Genomic DNA, 27,362 nt, shown 5'->3' on the forward strand with positions numbered 1-27,362 from the left:
TAGCCCTCTAGCTGTTTGTTCAAGTTGAGCTACCAGCACAGGCCATAACCAGCATCTGGTCTAATGAGCCACAGTGAGAATCCCGCTGATTGTATCTTTGTTGTACTGGATAACAAGGAAGAATCACACTAAAACAGACTTCTGGTGAAGACTGTGAGAGTAAATACAGCTCTTGGGAGATGGAGGAGGCAATACTTTTCAACTCTTGACCTGATCTCTGCTGAATAATGATCTTTTAAGAATCTCTCTCATTTTTAAACTAAGCCAAAAATCATCACCGTGGTTTATAACTTTCATATAAAAAAATAACAGCCGGTACAATTCAATATAATAAATCAGTTTATGAATATGACAGCTATTTAAGTATTTCACTCAATGTGTTGTATGTGTATGTGATTCCTTGAAAATAGGACCAAAGACTAAATAAGGTAAAGCTGTGATTTTTAAAAAACTGTATTAATGATATGTAACTCTGAACTTTAAAACCAGCAAAACTAGATCGAAAAAATCTCTGCATAGGTATAGCAATTAGGGATGTGATTTTGTATTTGTAATTGACATGGCAGCTTCAACAAAATCCCTAGAACAAAGACAATTACATTGACAAGCCTGCTTATGTTGGTATAATACATGTTAGCTCAAGAGGCAGACATAAATTATGCCACTAAACACTCTTGTTTCAGAACATTTTGCAAAGAGAAATTATTTAGCTTCTTTCTTCTTTCTTTTTATTACATACATGTGCTTGCAAAAGACAGAAAATGTCCCTTAATAGTAATAATTAAGTATAATACTATATCTGCAGTAATAGTGGAATTGCAAGGAGTGTGGTAGGACTCTCCTGGGACTCTTTCATCACCGACTCACAAATACCAAGGATTCCAGTCCAGAGAAGGCTGAAGAGTTAGGCAGGCTTGTTTTAAGCAGAACCTGAAGCCCACTAGGAGTTCATAGATCTAGACCAGTAGCTGATTTCAATGAGTAACTTTAATCAGTAAATTCCAATGAAAAAAGGCTTCACCAGACTTTTTTCCCCTGAGTAGCTCAATAAAACATGCTCTCTGAAACAAGATCTGACTCACATTGCAGGTTTAACAAGGGCTAATTTAAACAGGCCCCTATTTCAGTTTCGGTGTTAAAGAGCAAATGAAATAAACACCTAAGTTTAGAGGATGTCTTTCAAAATTCTGCAACTAAGAATAAACAAACAAACTTCTGTTTTGACAGATGATGTCTGCCTTATAACCAAATGACAAGACTAAAAGATGTGTGGAAAATTGAGATGCATTCATTAGAAACGGTCTCAAATGGAACCTCAGCAAGCTGTATGATGAACTCCACCCATTTACTATAGAAAGAGTAAGAAAAAGACTCAGCTCCTACATTCATTGTACATCATCAACTTGCCCAAAAGTTCTTGTAATAACTTGCTTTTTTGTAGAGATACTCGCAGGTACGCAAAAAAGTATGTTCTTCTCCAGCCTTTCTGGGAAAGCCATCCAGTAGATGGGGCCATAGAGTTACACAAAATGCAAAAGAAAATGAGTTTATCCTAGGGAGAACTCTCATAATTAGTGCAAATAGAGCTTTGTTAATTCATGAAATTCTAATGTCAGGCAAATAATTTATTTGGTTATATCATGTTCTGACTGTATGACTGATTAAGCTGTACTCAAATGCTAGTTAATATGATTCTGTATTTGTTTGATACTGAAATAATTACAACTCTCAGTCAACAAAAATTATGGCTGAGGTTTTAATTTTCATTCATGCCACATTCATTCCCAAGTATTATACAGGACAGAGATACAGTCAGACTCGTGATGAAGTGACACAATGGAAGTCATTGATGGTAATTGTAGCAAGCGAGTCTCACATGTGGAAACGTGTATGTGGCGAGAGGAACATGTTAGTGGTTCCTATATAATATGAAGGATGACTTTATGAATGTAACTTACATGCACTGGTTTTTTTTCCTGCTTCTGAGATCTGTGCATCTGTTCCTGTTAAATCTGTGAAACGGGAAAGAACATATGGGTTTGAGAAAACACGTATGAACCTTGCAGGGGCAGTGGTCAGCCCTGGTGATTTTATAGCAGTGGATGCTGAACTTTGAAGTCTGTCTGCACATAGTGTGCAGTATGGTGTAGCAGTTGTCACTCTCACTGCATTTGCAGTCTTCTTTTAAAATAAATTGTGTGTAATCAATTTAACAAGCAAATTGCATCAGGTATCGGTTTAAAAGTGTACATTCTATTTTGATGCATTTGAAAAGCCTGATTTTCCATCATCTCGTACCTGAAGTGAAGGTCTGAACACCTATATTGTAAAGCTGATCCTTTAAAGTCAGTGCTGCTATAAAAAGTTCTTCAGAATACCTGAAAAGACAAAACTACCATCGGTCTTCTGTGCCACTGAACAGATCGGTGGCAGTGGGTGCTGCAAGGCAAGTATTTTTTTTTCCCTCTCCACTAAAGCTAACATAGGTTTCCACGTCCCAGGTGCCCACAGGCAGGTTGGAGCCCCTGGGTAGGTTCGACCCAGGTGTTTTCTGAGCTTTGCCTCAGGAAATGCCAAGTTTCTCGTGGTTCCAGCTAGTACGTCGCCTTTAGGAGATGGCGGAGGGAACGCGGAGTTTGCCGTGAGCGGGGCGGGGGTCCCGTCACACGTTAAACACTGCCCAAGGAGCAGGAAAAGGAGGACGTGGCTACGTGATCCCGCGTGGAAATCAGTGGGGTGCTTCGGGTCCGGGACAGAGGCGCCGGGGGTGCGGAGCTCACCCGTCCGTGAGGTACAGCCGTGAGGGTCCGGGCTGCCGGAGCCCACGGGCGGGCAGCCCCCCGTCAGGGCCGCGCTTCAGGCCCGACCGCGGCCCAGCGGCGCTGCTCCCCTCACGGCGGTAGCACTCGCTCCGCGGGGACAGAAGCGCTGCGGCCCCGCAGGTACGGCGGGGAGCCCCTGCCCCGCGGGGGCGGCGCTGCCCGCCCGGCCCGGCCCGCACGTGATCAGCAACGAGGAGCCGCGACGGCACCTGGAGGCGGCTCCGCCCCAGTCCCAGGAAGGGAGCGACCAGCGGGGCGGGAGGGGAGCGGCCGGATCCGGCGGGACGGGACGGGACGGGGCTGCCGCCCCTCAGAGCCTGCGCGACCCCGCCGGCAGCGACCATGGCTTTCGGGAAGGCTCCGAAGGACCCTTTCGGCACTGCTGTGGGCAGCCTGGTCGGTGAGTAACGAGGGGGCGCCGCGCCCCGCCCTGCCCCGCAGCCCGCCTCAGGGGACTCGGGGAGCGCCGTTTCCCGCCCCGCCGCCCGGGCCGTGAGGGGCGCGGCGGGACCGTGCCGCCCCGCTCTTCCCGCCCGGCCCGGCGGGGCTTGGCGGCGCTCGGGGTCCCCGGCCGGCTCTACGGCGGATCCCCTTGGCCTTTCAGACCGGGCGACGTTTGGAGCGCTGCAGACGGAGGAGTGGGGACAGTTCATGCACATCTGCGACGTGATCAACGCCACGGAGGAGGGGTGAGCGGGGCAGGGGGCTGCGGGCCCGCGGAGGGGCGGGCGTCCCGGTGTCAGAGGGACCGTAGTGCCGTGACCTGCCCCCTTCTCCTCTGGGGGGTGAGAACAGCCGATTTTCGTCTCAGGGGTAGCACCAGCGCTGCTCGAGGGCAGGGCAAAATCGAGCAGGTGGGGTACGACGCATATGTGAAGTTACCCAAAACGAAATAGCAGGAGGGAGCAGGTAGCTGTGGTTCCTAGGGAAGAGTTTTGCCTGTCTCGTTGCCTGTGCTCAGCCATCAGGACTTGCAGGGATTAGACTTGCAGGCCCTTCCCCATAGACAGGCGCTAGAGGAAGGTGATAATGTAGGTTTCTCACCTGAGTCCAACGTATTTTGTATAACCTGCACCGCTTGTCAGGCTAAGCGGGTGCCCCCGTGCTCTGCAAAACCCAGCCTGGAAAAAGACCTTGAGCATTTGATTGCCTACTACACTGTCTAAAACCCTGTGCTTTTAACTTAATCAGAGTGTCCCGCTATGTAATTTCTCAGCCAACCTACATCATAGCAGAAGAGTGAAACACCGGCTGGGTTTCTGTTCAGTGGGATCCATCGTATCGATGCGTGTACCTGGGGCTCCCAGGCAGAGGTGGCCTCTTGCACCGAATGGCCATGTTCTGGTTTGCTCAGCCACTTGTCGCTTTGTGCTTCCTTGTTCCCACCTGTAAAAGGGGGAGAAGGAAATTTTTTCCCATGTAAGATCTGCTTCAGCGTTGCATTGCAAGAACTCACTGCTAGCAGTGGCATATTTTAACACTGACTGGAGAACTTTATCCAGGAGAATGAGGTATACCTTACTTTCTGCACAAGTATCTATTTTTATATCAGCTTTTCCTTCCTTTCGTTTTTTCGGATCCCACACTCTCACCTGTGGCTCTTCAAGCTTGGAAGGTCAGTAATAACTCCCTTCTGGTCATTGCCATAAGCAACAGCATGCTTTGACCATCGGCGTTCGTTTTTCTGTGGAGCTTCTATGCAACAGAGCTTTCTTTAATAAACTACTTCCTCTTGTGCACAGCTTATGCTTACAGAGGAACTCCTTATAACTTCCTCCTAGGCAACTATTACTAGTCACGGTCTGTAACAGGATACTAGGAACAGCAGAACTGCTGTATCTAATTAGGGAAATAGTTATTTTAATGCAATATCCAGCTCCTGACCAGAGCATTACCAGATGCGTTAGAGAGAACAAGAAGCAGGAGTGGAATAGTAGTATGGCTTTCTGCAAGGGAAAGTTTTCCTCTCCTGTCTTGTGCTCCCATCCATCACTTATGATTTGACTTGATGCTTTACTGGTGTGGCAGGGTATGGCAACTCTGTTGTCATAGGACTAAAAAAAAAGAGAAGTCTTTTCTTTTTTTCTGATGAAATACAACAACATTCCAAACTGAAAAATGCAGTAATGGTAAATACCCATTTAATTTCATTGACTTTGAAATGTTTTCCACAAAGATTTCTTTTTTTCTTATTGAAACATTCTATTTATGCCTATTGCTCCATCTTAGATTCTAGAGAGATCCTAAAGAGACTTTAGGACATCTTGTTTTTGTTGATCATGAGCATTGAGCTGGCCCTAATAATTGTACACTACGGATAGCCCATATTAACCAGGCAAAACTGTTTCCCACATGTGATGAGCTAGATACCATCTTCCACCCTTTTCCTCCTACATAGATAGTTAAAAGATAGGGGGTGTATATATAGAAATCAAAATGACTAGGCTAGAAATGCCACTATCTCCGGGGTGGAATGGGTTGTCCATCCGTACGTGGTAATTACTCAGATGAGTTAAAAGTCTCCTGCAATTATAAGATTGGAAGTTAGCCAAGACACCCCTACTCCTGACAGCACTCCCAAGAGAATATTTTTTAATTGCATCATACATGAAAAATAGGTACCAGTCAACTCTTGATATAGCTGGCAATTGTTATTCCCTTTCGTAGCAATAAAAGCTAGATAAGTAGATCTATTGTACAACAGTGAAATAATATGATTTTGAAGGAGACTCTGCAGAGGAGAATAACTATTTCTCTGCACAAGTCTCTGGAGTAATGCACAGTCGGCAGTAACAAACCTGATTCACTGCTTTGTTACTGTAGCTCAATGCTGAAGTGATTTTGCTGAAATCAATGGGGCAATTGCTCTATTTTTGTGTTGGTGTAAATACAGGGATGAATTTGGTCCTGTATCTCAGGCCAGTATTTTTGGCTCTTGGATGAAGTTACAAACCAGAAAAACAGTTTAACTTCACTAGTAACTTTTTCTATTTAACTTCTTGTCACAGGCCTAAAGATGCAGTTAAAGCGCTAAAGAAAAAGCTTTCAAAAAACTGTAACCATAAGGAGATCAGGCTTACCCTGTCTGTAAGTACAGCTATATTTATATTAATTAGACACTAAGAAGGAAAACATTTTAAACGATAAGATGGCACGCAAATTATCACTGACACGACTCTCCGGGATGTTTTCTGTCTTTGTTGTTTGTGTGTACAGCACTAGCACAGTGCAGATCAGATGGTCTATTGGCTTCCATAGAGTCTTGGATGACGCATATTCTTAAATTTATTGTTGTGCTTTTGGTTTTTTTTAAACCTGTACTATGTAAAAGTAGTAGAGTTCTGATTTACTCCAGTGACCGTCCCTCTGTGAGTGCCCCACCTGTTTGTGAAAGATACAGAGGTTGGGATATTACATAAAAGCTACATTCAACCATTCTGTTACTCACCTTGTGGCACTGCTCTTAGTTAAACTAAGCATGGTATGCAGCATGGTGGAATGTGCGATACCTGTTTTGTAAAGGTAAGTGTTGTCGCGTATAAATGAGAAACTTGAACGAAGGGATAACAATGGTGCGTTAAGCAAGGGAGCAAGACACAGGGTAAGCCACATAAGATTCAGATGTTATGACTAAAGGTTGGAGTGGCTAGGAATATCCTCATTTGAGATAACCTGGCCTCCAGAATCTGGCAGTGTTTCTGAACTATCTCGGAGTTTGGGGAAGTGTTGTGGTATCGGTCAATTTAAGATTTACTGGAGTATGTTAACATAGTTCTCTGTTTTCCACTACACTGATAAAGTAGGCAGTAGCAGGAAGTTCCTAACACTGTCATAAGTCCAGAGTACCCCACTTGAATTCCTCCTGACTAACAATAGTGCAGCTGTGGGAAGAATCAAGCCATTCGTATTTTAAGTTGTTGGGGATTTGTGTCTTTCATTATTTGTCTAGAAGTATTTTCTTCACCATTTTCTTTTTCAAGGTTGTAGAGGCCTGTCTGCATTACACTCTGAGTACTATTACTCATGGGTTTGGTATTTGTTGTGCAAAATCATTACTTATATCGATATGTGCCGAGAAGTGATTAAGGAAGATAGGTGATTGATAGTGTTGAATTGTAGGTCACTTAGCAATTACCCAAGTGTCTCCTGACAAGTTAGAGATGCAGATAAATGTATTTAACATACCGATGTATACCTTCAGCTCATTCCATTTCCGCACATCTTTCCTGGCTTCCTCCTCCACTGTCTCATGAGTCACCTTTTTGTGTGTTCTATGTGTTTGCATAACAGAAACACTGGGTTTCCGCTGTAATTGCAATCCCTGTATCAGATCTGCTTTCTTTCCTACAGTCTTTGTGCACCTAGGTCCTTTTCTGAATATCTTGACACAGTCAACTGGTGTTATGATAACCCAGTGCTTAGATTTAGGAGCCTTTCTTTAGATATTTACTCTCCACATATATGCAAGGTGACATTATAGTTTAGCTCTTAAGAACGTAAAAGTGGGAGAAGGATCTTGTTTCATGCGTATCCAAGGAAGAGCTTTATCACGTTGACCTGGAAGCTCATGGTGTTTGGGCGCAGATGGAGTGTGTACCAGGTTTCAGTTGTGCTTGCAGTTCAACACATACTCACAGTCTCTTTGCCGTTCGAGGCCCCTTCTCCATGTCTGTTCTCATCCACTCACATGTAACTGTGCCTGCCAGGTAGTCATATCCTTTTGGCCCTGTTTCTGTTTTCTGACTGCAGGTTTCTTCTCCCTGACTTCCTTAATCTTTTTTTTTTTTTTTTTAAATAAGTGCCAGCCTTTCCTCCAATGCTCTCTCTTCTTGCTTTTGTTCTTATGTAAGATCTTCCATCCTTTGCCTCTCCCTCTGCTTCTGGCTCCTTTCCTTTTTCTGATTTTCTACCAGTACTGCCATCAGTTTAACAGGTGTAAAACCTTTCCTTTGACCTTATTGCTGACCATGTATTACTTTAACTCCTTTGTTTCCAAATTAGTCTTTCTGTGTGCTGTATCTTCTGTTTTGGGTTCTTGATTGCCTTAAAGAAATTATTCCTATTTCCCATTTTGAAATGCTTAGATTGGAAGAGCGTATCATTGCAAACGGAAAAACAGAAATAACTTTCAATTCCTAAAACACAAGCTCCCCCTCCCTGTGCAACTCTTATCTCTTAAAAATTGTTTCCTTCCAGATTTCTACAAAAATAAGGGCTCTTTTTTGATGAACTGTAACTTAATGCCTGTGTTTCCTACAGTAAGATGCGGTTCTCCAGCTTTTGAGACTCTACATCAAATTCTCTCCTACCTACATTAGATACAACTAAGAAGGCAACAGATCTACAAATCACTTTTCTTTTGAAATGTGCTTTGATCCACTTTTATTTATTCAACCTTGAAATTCTGGAGTTTAATCTTTCTAATGAAAGTGCTTAAGGAGCTTATTCCCAGAGAATACACACAGTGAAATGTGAGTGTCTTCATCTGAAGTAGCACGACTGCACATGTTAGCCCTGATTCTGTCATCAAGATGTGTTAAATCTCAACAGTGTCTTCCTCCTTCAGGCTCATAGATGCTCATTTATTTACTTGGAGGAAGAAGGATGAGTGCCAGCTGTATAATGTGTTGGCTGTGGCTTGACTTCATGTACTCTGATCTACTGGAGTTACCTGGTGCTTGTGAAGTCACGTGGATTGAGGCATGTGCATGTCAGGCCATGAAGTTGCTTCATGCACAGTCTTTGATAAAACTGAGAGATCAGGCTTGGCAGTGGTGATTTTGCAATCAGAGTGAAGAGGATTAGAAGTTCTAGGCAGGAATCCAACAAAGTGTGTATGTGTTATTTGACTTCTTATTGCTAATAGACTTTGGATACGTAAACTCTGTTTCTGTAGCGAACGCTGAGACACCTGTTCAGTTGTCTCTGTAGATCTCCCTTGGTTTTGTAAAGCATTTACTGCAGTGCCCCAGTTCTGATCCCTGTAAGGTCTAGGGAACTGAACAGCACATGGGGAAGTAGTTTACTGAATGTGTCCTTCTCTGTACCTGTGTCCACACACACACTCTCTTACATACAAAGCAGCGGGCAGAAATTTAAGCTGGAATTAATGTTTCATTTCTGCATTGCATGGTTGGAAAATATTTTAAAGGAAGTAATTGGTTAGATTTAAATTTTGGAGTTTGGTTTTTTGCCTTAGGCTTTTTTCTGTTTTTCCTTTTAATATTCTGTAAGTTTTCAGATGTAAAAAAAATTTAGCATGGCAAATGTGGCGTTCAGATTTTCCTTTGTTAAATTAACATTTCACAAAGCAGAGGATCTAAAAAACAAAAACATGAGGGAACCCTCCAGCTCCTCAGTCAAAAAAGTCCTAGTCAATTGTTTTACATTTTATGGTGTATATATAGGCAAAGAGGAAAAGAAAAGGGCATTGAGTGGGAGCAAAAGAAATCCATATCTCAATGGTTTTTATATATGTATAAAAAATTTGAAAAATTCAAGACTTCTGAAAAATTAGTATTTTCGAAATACAGAATCTTGGTAAAGTCTATATAGCCTCTACACTGTAATTGATGAATGGCAGCTGAAAAAGCTGCTCGTACAGGTTTCTTTTAAATGCTGGCCCTCGGAAAGAGTGTCTTGCTGTTCAAAAACGCTACTGGGTAGACATTGGTATATGTTCAGTAGAGTGTAATCCTGGAGGTAGATTAATGAGTTGTTCTCTTTGAGTCAGAAACACGAAGAAGCAAATTGTTCATCTGTGTTTTCTTGCATTTACCTTAGGTCTGAGAAGTATCCATCACAAACTACATCCATTCATTACAGCTTTATGGACCGTGCCTGGCTGCTTTAGATGAGCAGATAGTCCTACTGAATTCTGAGTGAGGCCTTAATTGTTAAGGAATGTAGTAGACTTTCTGTTATCCCCACCAACTTCTCCCCTTTTTGTTTCTGTCTTACAGTTTGTCTTCACCTCTGTTCAGATGCCTTTTATCATTTGAGTTTTGTGTTGTTGTCATGTGAACCAGAGGGCTTTGATTGTGCAATTCGCCCTCCATTTTGCTCAGTGCAGATCTCTTCTCAGCTGGATGTCTGGTATCAGCTAGCCTGGAACATAGCAGCTCTGTCAATTCCAACAGTTCTCAGGTCCTGCCTGTCACTTAGAGGAAGTTTAGTGGTTTGGTTGAAGCTAATTTGCCTGTTCTGTTATTAAAATGTGTTTCTGTTGAGATTCCATTGTGCTATGTGGAGCAGCAGTTGACTTGGCCACCTTGGATCCATTCATTCCAATGGAACTGCTTGGGAAGGTGAAGCCCTATTTGCAATGATAAATTACTATATTGAAGTTCTAATGAAAGGTGCTACTAGCATGAAAGCGGCTTGTTCGTGAATGGTCCAGTTAAAAATAATTGAGTCAAATTCTTCTTTTTCTTACACCAGCTTAGTTTCACTGTAAGTGAGTGGGTTGTACTGGCATAATTGAGTGGAGGATCTAGCCCATTAGTTCAGTACTTTCATGCAGAGGGTAAATACTCAGTCCCTTAAGTAGGGAATTAATAATAGGGAGTAGCATACCAAATTTCCCCTGCGCTGGGTTGAAAATGTTTTACACAGACTATCTTTGAAGTACTGCACAGGCAAATGACTTGGCTTATTAGCATATGTTTCATGTACTGTTTCAAATGAAAAATAATGATTCGTGCCAAGATTTTTTTGTAATTATCTCTCAGTTAGTTTTTTGCACGGCAGTCTGCCGGTGTCTCTTTGTTCTACCCTGTTTTCATTTCAGCAATATATTTTCTTCTGGTTTTAAACCTCTTCTCCCATAAGTTCCCAATCACACTGAGAGAAAAATCCCCAAGTCCTGAGGCTAGAAAATGAGTTACTAAAATGAAATCATTTTAGTCAAATATAGTCTGCTCTGTATAGGAAAGTATATTTAACCTACTTTTATCAAGATTACAATAGCGTCCTTTAAAATCTGTGTATCCTTTTGAGAATATATCCTGTCTGTTGCATGATTCAGGGGAAGTTTTGTCTCAAAAACCATGAAATTTTGCAAGCTTTCGTTAATTTCTACCCTTTGCTTTCACTTTTCCATCTTCCCTCTTAAATTGGGAGGGAAAGTAAAGATATGGTTGACGAGTGACTATTTTTCTCTACATGCGGCGTCGTAGTCCTGTGGTCGATCTCCAGATTTGAGCCAGGCCAGATGACTTCTGTTCCTGATTCTGCATCTAATCTGACTGACCCCAGTTTCCTATCAAGACTAGTATTGGCCTGATTTCAGGTGACTGGGACGTGGTGACAGATTTGATACCTCTTCTGTAAAATGGGAATTGTAATCAGCCACCTCCACATGTACAAGGAAGAAGTATTATGTCATTATCGCATACTGCTATATTTGATAGGGCAGACGTGTTGCTTGCAGGGATCCTGCTCTGAGCATTCCAAGCAGAATTTTGGAAGTAGACTTCTTTCATGAAGATGAATCTGACAGTTGGAACAATTCAGCTATTCTGTTTCAAATCAATGTGACCTTTAAAACACGTGGAGAAATTGTACTCCGAGTTGTTGAATTTGTTCTTTTCTATTTTTTCATTAGTCGCTCACTTACAGGGCAGATTGGAAGAGAAGCATTTAGTAATCTTCCTTTCTTCTCTTGTGGAGCTCTTCAGAATCTGTCAGAGCAGGGTACTTATGTGCTAGGCAGTGAATTAATTCTATTACTGAATCTGTACAAGTAATTTTCTAAGCTATGGACAGATTTCATACTGTTAAGGTACTATATGTTTAGTAACTACTATGACATGGAAAGAAGTGTGACCATACTTCTCTGTTAAAAATAGTGTAACTCTGGCTAAGGCATCTTATTTTGCATTGCGTAGGTATAACAGTGCACACAGTGAGCCACTGTTTCCCTGTAGTAAACTCATCAGATATTCTAGTGAGATAGCTGGCAATAATCTGTTCATATCCATTTGTACTCTTCCCCATAACACCTTGGAACAAATTAACAAAAGGAAACAAACCCAGTCAAGTTGGTTTGGTTTTTTTCTACTATCTGTGTAACAGAAGCTTTTTGTGTGTGCAGCTGCTTGACATGTGTATAGAGAACTGTGGCCCAAGATTCCAGTCTTTAGTTGTGAAGAAAGATTTCTGTAAAGACAAGCTGGTGAAACTACTGAATCCGAGATACAATCTGCCGATTGACATGCAGGAGAAAATCTTGACCTTTATCATGGTAAGTGTAGAGTAAACAGTAAGTGTTTGTGTCTCTGCTATATAGTAAACATTTAATGATGCAGCCCATTTCTGTACTGCAACATACCCATGGGAACCTCTTCCTAAAGCAGACTTTAGTCTTGCTGCTCCTGCTCGTGCAGGAGTAGCACAGACTGGAAGATGAAGGGAGAGAACTGGAAAACTGTCAACCTCCACCTTTGCTATTCCCCTCCCAGCTTGTGTATGTGCTCTCTCTGTGGTTGCACTTAGCAAGCAGGATGAGAGGTAACTTTGGAGCTTTCGTGGTTCCTGCTGCTTTGAATGGAGTTAGCTGGAGTGGATAGAGGGGATGACCTGCCTTTAGGACCACGTGTTTTAGAAGCGCTTGTCTGAGCCACTGACTATCCATTTCTGTGACTGTTACTGTTCTGTTATTTCAAAACTAGACATGGGCCCGAGGTTTCCAAGGAATGGTGGATGTGAGCGAAGTAAAAGAAGTTTATCTAGAATTGCTGAAGAAAGGAGTGGAGTTTCCATCTTCTGACACCAGCAGAGAGGGACCTAAGGTGGGGATGCACAAGGATACTTCATTAACCATTGTAAATCAGAAACAGGATGTGTTAATTGTATGAGCTCTGTGTTTGGTTTTGTTGTTTGTTTTTTTTAATATAAATGCTCCAGGGCAGAATATGACCAACCCACTTAAGCATGTGAGCAGGAATCAGTTTCATTTACAACAGCTAAGATAACAAAGAAACCTGGTCTATATAATAGTTTGTTTATTTTATTTCAAACCACAAATTAGTGGATATGTTCTCAAAAAGGAAGCATCTCTCTCTTGAGACTTAAAAGTGTGTAAAGGATTTGGGCATGCTGTTTACCTCAATATGAATGAGAGCTGATTGCTCCAAACTTGTCAGCTTCTGAAACCCTCAACTGAAATGAGTAAGATTTTCACAAAAACATGTACTGTTCAGAATTATGAGCATTATCTATCTTTAAAATTAAACCAAGAGAGGTAGAAATGTATAAGAAAAGATTATTGTCTATATATATCTCCAGCTGTTTGCACAGCCTGTGCACAATAAATGTTATTTAAGCATATGTCATAGGTATCATTGTGTAGCATATAGGACGTTAAGTATGGCTTGAGCATTGGACATCAGCTGAAAATACAGTACATGTTTTAAAGCCGTTCTTTCCAGATTTTATTTTCCATTAGAAGAGTTTGCACAAGAGTTTTGGGAAGTGTGAAAGCCATCCACCACTGGGTGGAACCTTGCAATTACAGAATAGATGTCTATAATCAGTGCAGGCAGGAATGATTCAGATTTATCCTGAGTTTGATTTGACAATTGGATTGTGGAGTGTACAAAAGCTTATGTATTTAAAGGTTGGTTGAACAAGCTGTGTGGCGAATGCTCTCAATAGAGAATAATTTTTTTTCTCACCAAGTATGGTAGAGATGATTCTGTCTACCACATGTATCTGCCAGTTAAAATCAGTGGCAAACCTTCTGTTGATCTCGGCAACAGCAGACCTAAATGCAATTTTTCAGCTCAGTCTCTAGCAAGTGAAGGAATTCAACTGTGTCATCTTGTACAGGTTGGGTTTTGGATTTGGATTTGGTTTTTTTACAGCAGTCAGTTCAAATGCAATGCAAGCAAAGCTTTCTGCAGATGAAGTGTTCCAGCTTTTCGATCCAGAAGGCCTTTGTAGTTCATCTTCTGCAGAGACCCAGACTTAACCCCCAGCCCTTCCACTGCTTCCAAGTGTGATCACATTCTAAACTATCCTTCACTGTAAAACTGCAGTGGCCCTTTGGGAAGGACTCTTGGCTGTTAGACGGCTTAAGAGCTTGAGGAGCTAGCCTGTTCTCAGCCATTCCCACTTTATCCTGTGATGGAATTTACTTGCAAACCCGTTTAAGATATCTGAATTCCAAGTCTCGCTTCGTTACAAAATAGCCACCAGATTTATTCTTGTAAATAGACCTTGCTCAACAAATTCCCTGGGAGCATCAGTTATGAGAAAGCTAATGCCTAGTTGTCTAGTCTACAAAGATGTTTTGCAGCACTCTCATCTGGATATCTGTTTCAATTCTTCTGTTAAACCCAAACTCTGCTCTTTTGTCTTTCTGCAGACTTCATCTCAGCCTTCTACAAAGTCATCGCCATCTTCTGTGAATCCTGCAAAACGTTCTTTATTGCCTCTTCCCACAGGCCCAACATTATTGCTGACTCCTGAGCAGGTGCAATACTATAGGTTTAGAGGGGGGCGGGTCCATTTGAAATGTACTGGTAATGTGTGATTTCAACAACCTGAGTGCATAGACCACTGGAAGGGACCATCAGTTCAAGTGGCGTAGTTCTATATTCGTGGTTTTAGGTTCATTCTCCTGAAGATGTTTTATATGGTGGTGTGCCAAAGCAAAGTAGGCAGAAGTGAGCACAATAAATGCCTGGCTGTACCCCAACCAGAAAGTGGAATCGTTTACTCAAGCATGAGAATATCTAATGATCTGTTACGATGTTGTTATGCAAATTGATAAAAGTTACTTCAAAGATAAGTGAGAAAGCGACACTTACTTTTGAAACGTAAGGCTTGTGTGAAGAGATTATTCATAAAAGCAGAAAGGAAAGGACAGTTTGCTTCCATTCCTGCTTGGCCTGTAGGTAACTAAAAAGAGTTAACAGTAACATTAGTAAGAGGAATTAACTGTAAGGAAAACAAGTAGTACTATCAGACTTGGATCTTAGTTTGATTGCACATATACAAGCTGAGCTAATTCCATTCATTTTCATGGCATGTCACCGGAGTTAAATAATGCTAATTAGGCCCGTATTATACCTGATGGGGAAGAAAGTACATATTAGAGGTAAGAATTATTCTGCTCACTCTGTTCACCTACACAATATTCTGTCCTGTTGAATCCAACAGATTGGGAAACTGTACAGTGAACTGGATATGGCAAAAATGAACGTGAGGGTCATGTCATCAATCTTAAAAGAAAATGTTCCTGGCTCTGAAAATCTGGATGATATGAATCTTTTACAGGTATGGGGTAATTCATTGGTAGGGGCTATCAGTTTTGTTTGGTCAAAAGTTGATTTTAAAATATTTTGTATCCTTTCTTGTAACATCTGGATTCAGATTGCCAGATGGAATCCAACAACAGGTTTTTATCTCTGGTTTTGCTCAGCTTTCTCCTGTTGCCTTCACCTTCCCCTGACATCTAGATAGTCAGGAAAGGGCAATAGAGCTTGCAATGCAAATTTAAGCTCTAGGGAATTCCAAGGGCAAAGGAATTTGATAATGGAGCGTTCTCTGTTAAGCATGTTCTGTCAAACAGCCCTGAGAACATTCCAGTTGAATGCAGTTGCCTTGTGGGGAAAACAGATGATGACACAGTCTCTCATATCCGTCCTAGAGTTTTCAGTGCTCTCTTTATTATTACCAGTACCTTAAAGGCAGACTGAAGGCCACTGAAGAATATGAAGCATTGGTTTTATGTGCGTGACCTCAAAGGCTGGGAGCTTGCTGTGCTATAGATGAATCCACGTGCTCTTAAAGTGTAGCCTGAAGGAAGTGTATTGCAATAGTCCAGTTTAGATTTGACAGTGAACGTGCAGACATTCTTCCTTCTGTGATGTCACTTCTTCTACTTGCTCGTGCTGTATTTTCTATTTTAGAAATTAAAAATGCAGGTTACTTTAGCATTTCAATAGTGACCTATGTCAATGGACATTTTTCTGTTTCATATTGCCTTCAAGAATTTAAAAAGCTTTTATCACAGCCTTCTGTTTCTAAACTTACTTCCGAACTTCTATGATGCGGAAACATTTTTGGTAATTTGTCAGCATTAAAAGTGTTGGAGAACTGATGTAATTTTTGCAAGCCTTTGGTGTGCTTCTGTTGCCCAGTGGAGAATTCTTCCCTTGCAGGGAGCTCTTACTGGGTGCTGTTGGTTTGCCTTCAAGGTTGTGCTGTTCAGTTGTGTCCATTTATGGAATGGTTCACAATTGGAGGTGAGATATGAAGAGACAGCAGCAGTTGCTGTCATCTTTAATGACAGGCAGTGCTGCTGGTCCGGGGGAACCAGATAGGAGACAGACGCAAGCTCTTAGTGGTTTTTGCTCCCCTGGAAGTTCCTTGCATCTCCAACACTGCCTCTTTTGCAGAGATCTGTGGAGCTCTAGGTGCAAGGAGGAAGGGCCTGTGAAGCAAGGGTCTGAGCAGAGTAGACTTCAAACACAGGCAAGGCAAACAGCTGTTGCAGTAGATTGCAGAGGGCTTGCTTTGCCTGCGCTAAAGGATTGAGTATAGGTTGTTCCAGCAGTGGACACCACCAGCCGACCTATGGCTGATCTACGCACAATATCTTACTTCTGTAGTGGTACTGCCACCAGGGAGGTTGCCAAGGTGCAAACTGACCTTGATGATTTAACCAACTGGTGAAAGACACCCCAGGTAGGAGAATATGCTGGTTTAATATACTTGGCCACCCCTGTCCAGTCTAGGACAAGGTAAGTGTCCTTGGTTGTGAAACAGGAAAAGTATGTCTTTCACTTCCTGTCTCCTACTACGGCCCTTCTGCATGTGGGTGCATAGATTAGGTTGCCCACAGTAAACCAGTGGATTCTTACTGACACTCCCAGTAATAAAATTGTTGGCAAAAGTTTGAGGAAAGGGTGTGGAGGTCCCATTTGTGGGAGAGTGACTAAAAACTCATTCCTTCAATGTTAATTTCATTGTTGTTCTTTCTGTTCTTTTCCCCTGTGCGCTGAGTGGTATAAAGCATCAAGCATGGCTAGCTTGTTCCTTTAACAATGTTTAATGTTCTCTTTTCTTTGTGGCTCCACCTGGATTGCTTGGATTAGGCTTTTGTTGTCAGAGAACAAAGTCCTTTATTAAAAGAGCTGCTTGTTTAGGCTTTGAGTGGGTTGGAGACATTAATTTCAGTCCTTCTGATTATCTGGAGTCTCTCAGTAAAAACTGTAACAGGGTGAACTTTATCAGTGCAATACATTCTCAGTTCTGTAGCTTCATTAGTGGCTAGGCTCTTCCCTTTCTCCACCCTGTTTTGGACAAGGCTTAAGATAGCAGATCTCGCTTGAAATATTGTGCTGACCAGTAATAGTAGTTAAAGAATAGCTAAAGCTCAGCATCAGCCAAGAAGAGTAACCAACTTTTGTACTGGATAGTGAATAGTCATGTTTGATGGACATGCAGGAATTTGGGTCCAGATCATCAGCTGGTAAGAATTAGCACAAATTCATTGGAATCACTGATGATTGTTATACCAGCTGGTAGTCCGTCATTGTAAGACTCCAGTTTTCAAAACATGAGTGCATGCATCATTGTGGGTAGGAGCAAAGCCTAGTAAATCCGTGCTTGAAATGAGTGTCTCAATTTCCTTCTCTGTTGAATAGTGATATTTACAAAGATGCTAGTCTGCCTGTATAATGAGGTCATAAATACACATTTTTTTAAATGGGGATCAGGTAGTAAAGTGTGGAGTTGGAAAGGTTTTAAATTTAGTTGCAGACGTTAAGCCGGATATATCTTTGTGTGTGTTATCAGAGCAATTTCTGGATAGCAGTGTGCAAACAGAGTAATTTTCCCCCTCCTTTTTTTTCCCTTAAGCAGAGCCAGCCAGCATTTGCAAATGCACTGTGGTGGGGTGGAAAAATGTTGGCTGAGTTGAAGTTCCTGTTGCTAAAGAATTTGTTTCTTTGAACATGCAAAATCTGCAGTGGAGAGGAATATAAGTAAACTGTCTTCCATTTCAGCTGGCGATAATGCAAAATTCTGCTCAGTGAACTCTCACAATTCTCCAATCAGCTGATTCTGCTAGGTTTGTGTTACTTTCTCAAAAAGTGCATAGATGAAGTGCATCCAAACTTCCCCACTTAAAGCAATAGTTAGGGCTAGAGACTTGTGTTACAGAGCATTTCTGTCCTTTAGACTACTCTTTCCTTTTCTTCAAGCAGACATTGAACAGGATCGCATCTATTTCATCCATGCAAAGTATCCTGCTGAGTTTAATCAGCTTCAAACAGGATCAAATCAAATTTGCTCTGGATCACCCAGAGGGGTCTTCGTTATTTTGCAATTTGTAATTTAGACTTTAGAGACAAATATATCTTTAGAAATAAAGGTGGGTCAAGAGGTAGGGATTGGGTAGGTGTAGAAGTGCTGGCTGTGATGATAGGAGTTGTCAACCTGCCTTGCAGAGATCAAAGACATGAAAATTATGCTATTTGCAATGTTTGGTATGCGTGCGGTTTGTATAAATTAAGCAATGTTACCCATGAGTCTGCAGTGCTCAAGTGTCTTGCCATTCTTCTCCAGAACTGACAAACTAGGAGACCACAGTTACGTGTTTTGGTTTTTTTTCTTCCCCTGCCTCTGGCAGAAACTGTATAAGACCTGTCGGATGATGCAGGAGAGGATCATGGAATTGTTGGTGACAGTGGAGAATGAAGATGTGATAGTTGAGTTAATACAAGTAAATGAAGATCTGAATAATGTCCTCCTGGGACATGAGAGGTAAGTACAGGGCCTCTCTCCTCACATCTAGTATCCTAACTGGATAAGCACATTTAATGGACACAGGTGGTCCCTACATCTGATGTTGATCCTCCACAAGGGGACAGATTTTATCCTTAAATCTAGAAAAGAAATATTGCAAAAAGAGAAAATTATGTATTTGCCTTCTCTTAGACACTTCAGAAATGGTTCATAAAGGTAGGTAGAAAACCATTAGAATGGGGTAAAACAAGTTAACAGCATAGACAGGAAATGAGATGAAGGCACATAAACAAAAATCACTTTGGAATTTGACACTCATTTTTAGTACTGCACAGTGAATTTGTCATCAGTCTGCTGCAAACCCTTTGGTACTGGTGATGGTCCTTATCTCTGTTAAGTGTATATACTTCCAGGAAAGAATACTTGTTCTCCTTTCTAAACAACTTTGACAGCTTTACTGCAGAAATTGGCCATGGAGTACCATTCTGCCTCATTGCATGCTTAAGAGAGTCGCTTGCTTTTCTCAACTGGATTGAAACATGCTGTTCTACTTGTCTTGCAGCAGAACACACATGGAAGCACCACAGTGCTTGCATTGACATCCTGTTTATTTGTTATGTCATTGGTAGCATGACTAGGTGCTAGCAAAATTGAAATTAATTTTAAACTCAAAATTCCAATATTATCCCCCAAAATACCACAGTGAGTATACTCGTGGAAAGTATTATGATTTAACAGGGACTAGCCTTCCATGTTAAGTAGTTTATCTCCTCCATGGCTAAGAAATGTTCTAGAAATCATTATGCGTCAAGTGCAATGGTTCATGATTAAACTTAGCAGATTTAGAGAGTTTAGTCATCTTTTCTTTTTAAACCTCTTCTGCATGCTGCACTGAAAATATCACTAATTCTTCGAAGTGTCCTGGCACAAACTTTGGGCCTAATCTTGATAACATTTAGTTTTCATTTATCCTTAGATCTTATGTCTGTAGCAGTGTTAGCATATTTTACAGTAACTGCCTTGAAAGAACTGTGTACTCACTTCTTGCTTTAGGAAGTTTTTCATTTTAGTAAAGCAAAAATTCTGTTCAGCTTCTGTAAATCCACTGAAGTCGGATGTGGGCTTGCATTTTTGTTACAACTGATGAATACTGGCAAGGCCAAGGATCTCTTGAACTATGAATAGCAGCTTTTGGGTATAATTCAAAAAATTCCTTATGAAAGACTCACCTGGTGATTGAAGGAGCAATTAATTGGCCATTGTGAAGCTGGACAGGAAACTACTGCGTTTTAGTACTGTAATGTTACGGTTTATATGTAACGAGTCTTCCTGGGTGCAGATGCATTGCACTTCAGAGTTGATAAGTATTAAAATGTATTTAGTTAATGTTTGCTGCAGAAGATTTGTTCTTTGGAACTCCCTCTTAACAATGAGATGTGTAAAGGACAAACTGATTTTAACTAGCTGCATCTGTTTCATACTATGAGTATTGTTTGAAGACAAGTCATGCTGCATTCTCTGTTTCTGATTATTAATGTAGAGTCCAAGTAAATCAGGAGCAATCACCATTGTGCAATAAACTGGCCTCATGTACGTAACGATGACTCCCTCTAGTGGCTCTAGCAATTTCTAGGTTCTTCCTGTATTTCAGATAAAATATTTTATGTTCTGCAGTTGGAAAGGTTTTTTTTTTCCTTCTGTTCCTCCCTGCATATCTACTATCTTTGTGGGCCTCGCCAGTATGGTAACCCTGAATAGCAAATGCAGTTGTATAGACAGTCTCGCATCCACACTGCTTAGGGCTCTTACTTCTGAAACGGATTGACCTTACAGATGTTGAATATCACTTGCCTGGGTCTCCTCTGGATCCAGTGTGGCACTGTTATGACTCCCAGTACATAAATATTTATGCAGGTGGATTTTTTTTTTGTTTCCTTTTGTATTTTAGTTCAGGCATTTGAAATAATTTTTAATGAGAGGGCTGTGTTCCAGAATAGGCATGTGGTTTGTCCTGAGATGGCATGAGGGAATGTGCGGACCTCTGAGGACAGAAGGCTTCCTGGGACTCTGTTGGAAGAGTATTCTGGTCAGAAGGAGACAGATTTGGCACAGTGTGTGTTGATAGTTACCTGTCTGGCATGAACAGAGGCAAGCTTTATTGTCAGCTGTGCCTTGGTTTTGTTTTGGAAGAAACAGGTGGCTGTCTCTAAATGTGAGCCCAAGAACAAACTAACTGGTGTTAGTATAGGTGATCAGAGGACCACAGCCCTGGAGAAGAGTGAGTCAAATTGCTAGTGCAGAGACAAGTGCCCCAGAGAAAAGTACCTGTAGTGCTTGTTTGGTGCCTCTGGAGTCTTTTGGCAATCAAACTTTGATTATAACTGGTTTCATAGTCTTAATGAATGACATCACAGAAATGTCAGAATGAACATTTAACTCTGCAACAGGTTCTCTCGAAATAGAGTTCGTTTTTTGGAGAATCAGAGAATACAACGTGAACGCACAGAGGTGAGTAATTATAGATGAACTTGTGAACTGCAGGACTGTAAATGTCCCTTTTTCTGTTCGTTGTGAAAAATACACTTTTGATATACGCGGAATTTTATTCTCTGGTTGGAAGGTACAGGAGACAGCAGGCTGTTACTACTCTTACTGATGTCTAAAGTCTCGCTTGCAAAATTGCATGCAAATTCATGTAACTAAAGAGGCAAATAATGTCAAATCTAAGATGGAAGCTTGGTCAGGAAAAATGAGAGAGAGAGAGATCTGTCCAAATGCTGGTTTATTACCTCTACAGCTAAGTGCTATTATCAGCCATATACAAAATGAGGAACCATAATGTTTTCTTTTCATTTGTTCTCTGTTAAGCATTTATAGACTGAAATAGTATTACGCTATCAGAATTCACTATTACTGATGTTTTTTTTCTGAATCAAAGCTCTTTCTGAATTGTGAATAATGGCTTGTAGCAAATCTTAAATGAATATCCTTTATCGATTGATAATTATGGTTGTTAATTATATTGCCCAAAGTAGTTTTGCACATGTTTCAGCTTCTGCTAAGACATAATTGTGTAGTCATCTAGGACTCAATATGAAAATGACTGCTTGTGAATGCTGAAATACACTGACAATTATTAAAAAAAGGTGGAAGACAATCTTGTTTTCCTTGAAAAGCCACTATTACTACATTCTGGCTATGTAGGTGGATGATTTTGCTTGATGGGTGCACTGTTGGATTAGTTAATAGTCCAAATGGTGCAGTCTGTGCATTTTTATACTATTCAGGAGTCTCCAAGTTTAAAATGCATCATCTTTTTTATGCTTGGTTGTTTGTTTTTTTTTTAATCTGATGTGACCAAACCCATATGATTCAAGCATGTGGTTTTATTAAAATCTTTGGCTACGTTTTTAATTCTAACACATTCACAAGAGAAACAAAGGGAACCCTTTTCTTTATCCTAGGAAACATTGTTGTGATTCTGAACTTTTCCTATCCAGAACACAACTGAAAAAAATCAATCTCCTAAGTATATATCAAGTCTCAATAACACAAATAAGTAGCATGAAAATAATTGTACAGATCAATCAGAAGATCGATATCAAACCTGTGTCTAAACAAGCTCATGATTGCTTTTTAGAATTGAGTCCATTCTATTTCCTACTTTGGAACTGTTTTCCTTAATTTTTTGAAATAACAGCCTTGCTGAAACTGATCTCTTCTGGAAAGCATTTTTTGTTTCATTAGCTATCTTTCACACCAAAAAAAAAAAAAAAAATCCTGGTCTTCTCTTGTACTTGCCCATTTTTAATATTATGATTTTAGAAGTTTATATTATGTGAAAATAACAATTTGTTTAAAACTATACAAGTTCCTTTTTACAAAACAAAAAAAAAAAAAAAAAAACCACCAAAAAAGCCTAAACAACTTTATTGCTTTTCAAATGTTAAGCTGTACAGGAAACAGCCATCTGCTCCCTCAAGTGATCTACTTGACCTCTCTGTAGATTCTCCATCTCCTGTGTCAACAGTGGTGCAGACTGACTCTGCAGTGTCTCCTTCAGGCCTTAGTAAGTGATGAATGCACATTTCCCTCATGGTGTAGTTTCCTAAAGCAAACCAACAAAAGCTTAGTGGAGGAATCAAGAAGTCCTTGTAAGAAAAAAAACAAAGATACTGCTTAACTTTAAGTATGTTCCTTAAATCTCCTTACAAGGAGAACTGATGTGTGTACATAGGAAAAAAAAAAGTGTAAGATAGTATAAGGTTCCCTGTAACTTGTTTACAGTGGAAGCAATAATCTTTTTCCTCCATTACTTAAATTTGAACAGTAGAGCATGCTCTGTTTTCTATTACAATGAAGCCTGTACAGCATTGTGGTAGTTGCCTGTTCTGTAGGCTTGGAAAAAAGAAACACAGATATGCTTTTGTCATACCCTCTTGATTTCCTAAGTTTTTTCAGGAGGCACTTGGTGTTAGAAACAGTTCACTTGAAGGAGATGAGTACCTTTCTTAAACTTTAGACTTCTTTCATAGTCAGAGGAGTGAGTAAAGCTCCTAACTTTGGTACCCTGAATTACTGCGTGCAGAAGCCCCTCCTTTATCCACTCTAGGGGTGTTCATATACTGAAGTTAAATGTGTGAATGCCCCCCCAGGCATAAATGCCTATTATTCCCTTTTAATCTTTTAGAAATAGTGGAAGGAGTTTTAAGTGTATGTATGCTACTATGTATAGCACTGCTGATCTTGTTCTGACATTTTAAGGAAATAAATATATTGCATCGAAAACCTCCTCAGAGTTATTAAAATCTTGCCTTTCATGTGATAAACAGGAATTTGTTTCAGATTCTTTATATGCCTTCCAAACAAAACTTTAGCCTTTCAATGTTCATAGTACAAGTAACTAACATTTGCTTAATAATGTTTAAATGATCATTAATTATCGCTCTGAATTTCAGATTGCATATCTGCACATCCTGAAGATAAAAACAGGCATCATCCATCAATTTATCCAAAGCTAGATTTAGCAACTACTACAGAAGCTCTGCAATTCCCGTGAGTAATCTTTTTATCAAAAAATGGTAACAGATAACAGATCTTCAGAGGTATTAGTACTCTGTAATTCATCTAATGAGTATATAGAAAGCTCTGAGAACACAGATTTACTACTTTTACACATTAATCCAGTAAAACAAGTGAAAACTACCTGTGTGCTAGATATTGCTTAACATGCTTAAAAATACACTACTCCTGCAGCACTGTTTAGTCATAGACATAAATTTATCTCAACAGTCAAAACATACTTGAGATATGTATGACTTTCTGCTTGAGTGTTGCCAATGCTGCAGTGAAAGGGAGGAACAGATGAATTGTACAGGTCAGTAAGAAGAGTTTTAGATAGGAGAGGCATCCTTGTAGTTCCCTACCTTTTATATGAATGGGACACTGGTCGAACTGCTCGTGCTGCTCTCAGTTGTGACATAAGGTAAAGACAGACAAGCAAAAAAATAACGTAACAATCAGAATATACGGTTTTAATAGTTTCTCAGTTACTTTCAATGTATTACTCTCTCCTAGATTTGCAACTGAAGCACAAAACAATAGTGTAAGCAACCCAGCTGGACATTCATATAGCAATGTGAGTAACACTCATGTTCAGAATAATCATTCTTTGCTGGCAACTGTCAAAATGAGAACTGTTTGGATTTACCCTGACTACTGTCCAAATGCAATACCAAGACCTATTCTGTGGCCCTTCTCCATACATCAGGGAACGCTTTGTATTTGGTGACCAGGCCAACTTTCCTCTTTTGATACCACAGATGCTAATATGAAAGTATATTTTCTTGGGTCCAGCACAATCTCAGGGGAGTTTGCAGAAAGCAGTTGCTGTATTATTTGTGTTTAATCTGTGAAGCAAGCTGAGATCTCCTCCTGCTGCCATTATGTTACTCTGGTGTATTTCCTATCTCAAATAAGATATTAAAAAAAAAAAACCACAAAACTCACCCAACCCACCAAAAAAACCAAACACTTAAAGTACAGTGTAGGACAAATGGCATATGCTGTAGACAAAACACTTGTGACAGAAGGAATGGAGAAAGTATGAAGGAGCTTTGAGGTATTGAATGCTATTCTGAGGTAGGCATTATGAAATAGAGAAAATGAGAAGCAACCCCCAAACACACGTGCATATTCCCTGTTTTAAACTGCAAGTAAAGGCAGATACCCGTATTGTGAATACTGCGGTCTTTGAGTCTGTGTAATGTAACAAATTACACAGGAATAAATTATACAAATGTGCTATAGGTAACACTAAAATGTTTTGAACTTTTTGTGGAGAATGGAGATGAATTAGACTGATAAACTGTTGACCTTAGAATTTCCCTGTTATAGTCTGAAGGTCTAAAGATAAGTTAGCACTTATGTAAGTTAAGTCAAACCAGTTCTCATAGAACAATCTGTTTATGCAGTGTTTTGCTTGATGTCCTTAGTTGGCGACTCTTTTAAGCCCAGTGCCTCTGAATCCAGTAAATGTGCAGACTGGACATACTACATCATTAAATGGACTGTCACCAGCAGGTAATAAATACTGCAGACCACCTAACTTTCATGGAGATACATTTTTTTTTTTGTTAGAACTTAAGGGCTTTACATAGTGGCTGTTAAAGACTAGGAGCAGCAACAAACATTGACAAAATCTCATATTGCTCATGGCTTCTCTTAGACACGTCTGTCCATTTTAGCATTTAAAGCAGCTAAATACATGGGAGATGATCTGCTATTGCCAGGAAGACACAAAACAGTAACATGCAGTAAGCATGCTTTTTATTTACATTTAAATCTGGATTTATCTGCCTGTCTTTATTCTTCAGCTGCATCAAAGAACAAGTCACAGTCACCTCATTACTACGAGATAATGGAATTTGATCCCTTGGCTCCCACTGAGTAAGTAACTTAAAATAGATAATATACAGTTTTCTTAGGTGCCAAAGGCAAAAAAGCTTCAGAGATGGCTTTTTCTTCTGAGTGAGAAAACAGACCACACTTGCGTTTTGCAGTCCTGTTCCCAAACTTATTTCATCAAAAGTGACGATGTCCAGAGGTATCTCATTAAATGTGTAATCAGATGCACCCCAGGACTGGCTCTTTGTTTCTGTGGAAACCTGGGCATTCTGCAACTGATGCTACTCTGTTAGGCAAACACTATAAACTCTTGGCAGTTCATGCCTGGGCAGGATTTCATCGGTGCCTTTTGTCAAAATGAAACAACTGATGTAGGAGTCACTCTGTTCCTCTTCTTTCAGAGCCATTTATGAAGAAATTGATGTCGTCCTGAAGACCGAAGTTAAAAAGAATACAGAATGCTGAAGGTGGAGATGAAGTCTTTTACTGAACACACGTTATTCTCTGATGTTGGTCCTGTACAGTGCTTCCAATAACATACAAGTGAATAACAGAGCAGGTTTTGTATTTTGACAGAACATACAATAAGTATTGGAATACTAAGCTGTGTGGAGGTTGAAGAGTTACCTGGATCTATACCTTGATAATTCATCCTAGATGTTCAACTGTGTATTCTTCAAGGTGACTTGCACGATTATTTTTGAAGTATTTTGGGGGCCTTTAAAATATGATTTCCAAATTCACCTGCATATGAAGTTAACGCTTGACACCTGACACAAGTAAACAAAAAGGACTCTCGCAACTATAGAAGAAAGCTTTTCCTCCAAGTTAACTGTTCTTTTGTATTGCTTTACCCTTTTATGCACCAAACAAAACAATGTTTACAGAAACTGCAGAATCCAGTTTCTATTTTGGCCTCATTGCTGTCTGTGTTCATCTCCTTAGAAATTTGTAACGGGGTTTTGATACGTAGGACTTCTCTAAAAGCAGGCCTCTTGATAGATGTTTGAAGACATGCAGTGTAACTTTCCTACATTCATATTCCGAATACAGATTTTCTCTTCCTAAAAGCCTGCAGTATAGTTGGATTTTTGTCTGGGTAAGAACCAGAGCTGGAACATGAGGTGCTGTTATCCATGCTTAACAGAACAGAAAAAACACTGTTTGTTCCTGTGTTGTTGTTGCTTTTATTTACTCAGTAAATACTGGAGGGGGATCAATCATTTCTTTCAATGTTCCTGCCCTGCAGAGATTGCTGTTCTGGTGAAGGAAAAAAATAATCATCTACAATGCAGATGAGCAATAGTTACCCATTTATTTTAATCAAGTTGTTTAACCCTGTTAATAAGTTTTATCTTTTAATAAGTAAAGTGCCTTATCTGTTTGAATGCTGAATGTAAAATGTGCACTTTAACAGGTATAGTTCTCTGAATTTATAATTGATATAAAATTTGAGAACTTAGTTCATGTTCATAGCTGATAAGCTTTTTTTTTGTGAAATACTGCATTTTAAACGTTCATTATGTTAACTTTAAATGATAAGAAGTTCTCAGTCTGTTATTCAATTTTTGTAGCATAAAATTCCAAATAAAAGCAAATGCTTACTGAGAAGTTAACCCCCATCACTTCTGAGTTTTTACCAGATGACATGCGTGTTCCATGAAATACGGAATGTAGACAGTATTGGAAGTACTTGAGTGTGAATCCATGGCATTTCATTGCACAGTTAGCAATTTTGCAGTTTGCTGTAGGACCATTAGAACACTTTACTTCTATCAAAAATGCAACCTGGAAGAAGTTTGGGGGTTTTCGTAAGCAGAGGTGAAAAGGTAAGCTGCTTTGTTATTATTTTTCTTGTATTATTTGCAATGGTCT

General features: G+C 40.2%; 1 protein-coding gene across 1 annotated transcript; it reads left to right on the top strand.

Moving 5' to 3' along the window:
- Positions 1 to 3,164: 3,164 nt before the first annotated feature.
- Positions 3,165 to 25,952, top strand: TOM1L1 (target of myb1 like 1 membrane trafficking protein). Its single transcript, XM_059828262.1, is given in 16 exon segments — positions 3,165 to 3,222; positions 3,427 to 3,511; positions 5,831 to 5,913; positions 11,567 to 11,604; positions 11,917 to 12,066; positions 12,494 to 12,613; positions 14,191 to 14,298; positions 14,988 to 15,104; positions 18,466 to 18,599; positions 21,029 to 21,089; positions 22,533 to 22,650; positions 23,540 to 23,636; positions 24,159 to 24,219; positions 25,076 to 25,163; positions 25,457 to 25,529; positions 25,889 to 25,952. Coding segments are annotated over 16 exon segments (1,455 nt in total).
- Positions 25,953 to 27,362: the final 1,410 nt, after the last annotated feature.

The sequence above is a fragment of the Gavia stellata genome, chromosome 22 (assembly GCF_030936135.1).
Source record: "Gavia stellata isolate bGavSte3 chromosome 22, bGavSte3.hap2, whole genome shotgun sequence".
NCBI classification, from domain to species: domain Eukaryota; kingdom Metazoa; phylum Chordata; class Aves; order Gaviiformes; family Gaviidae; genus Gavia; species Gavia stellata.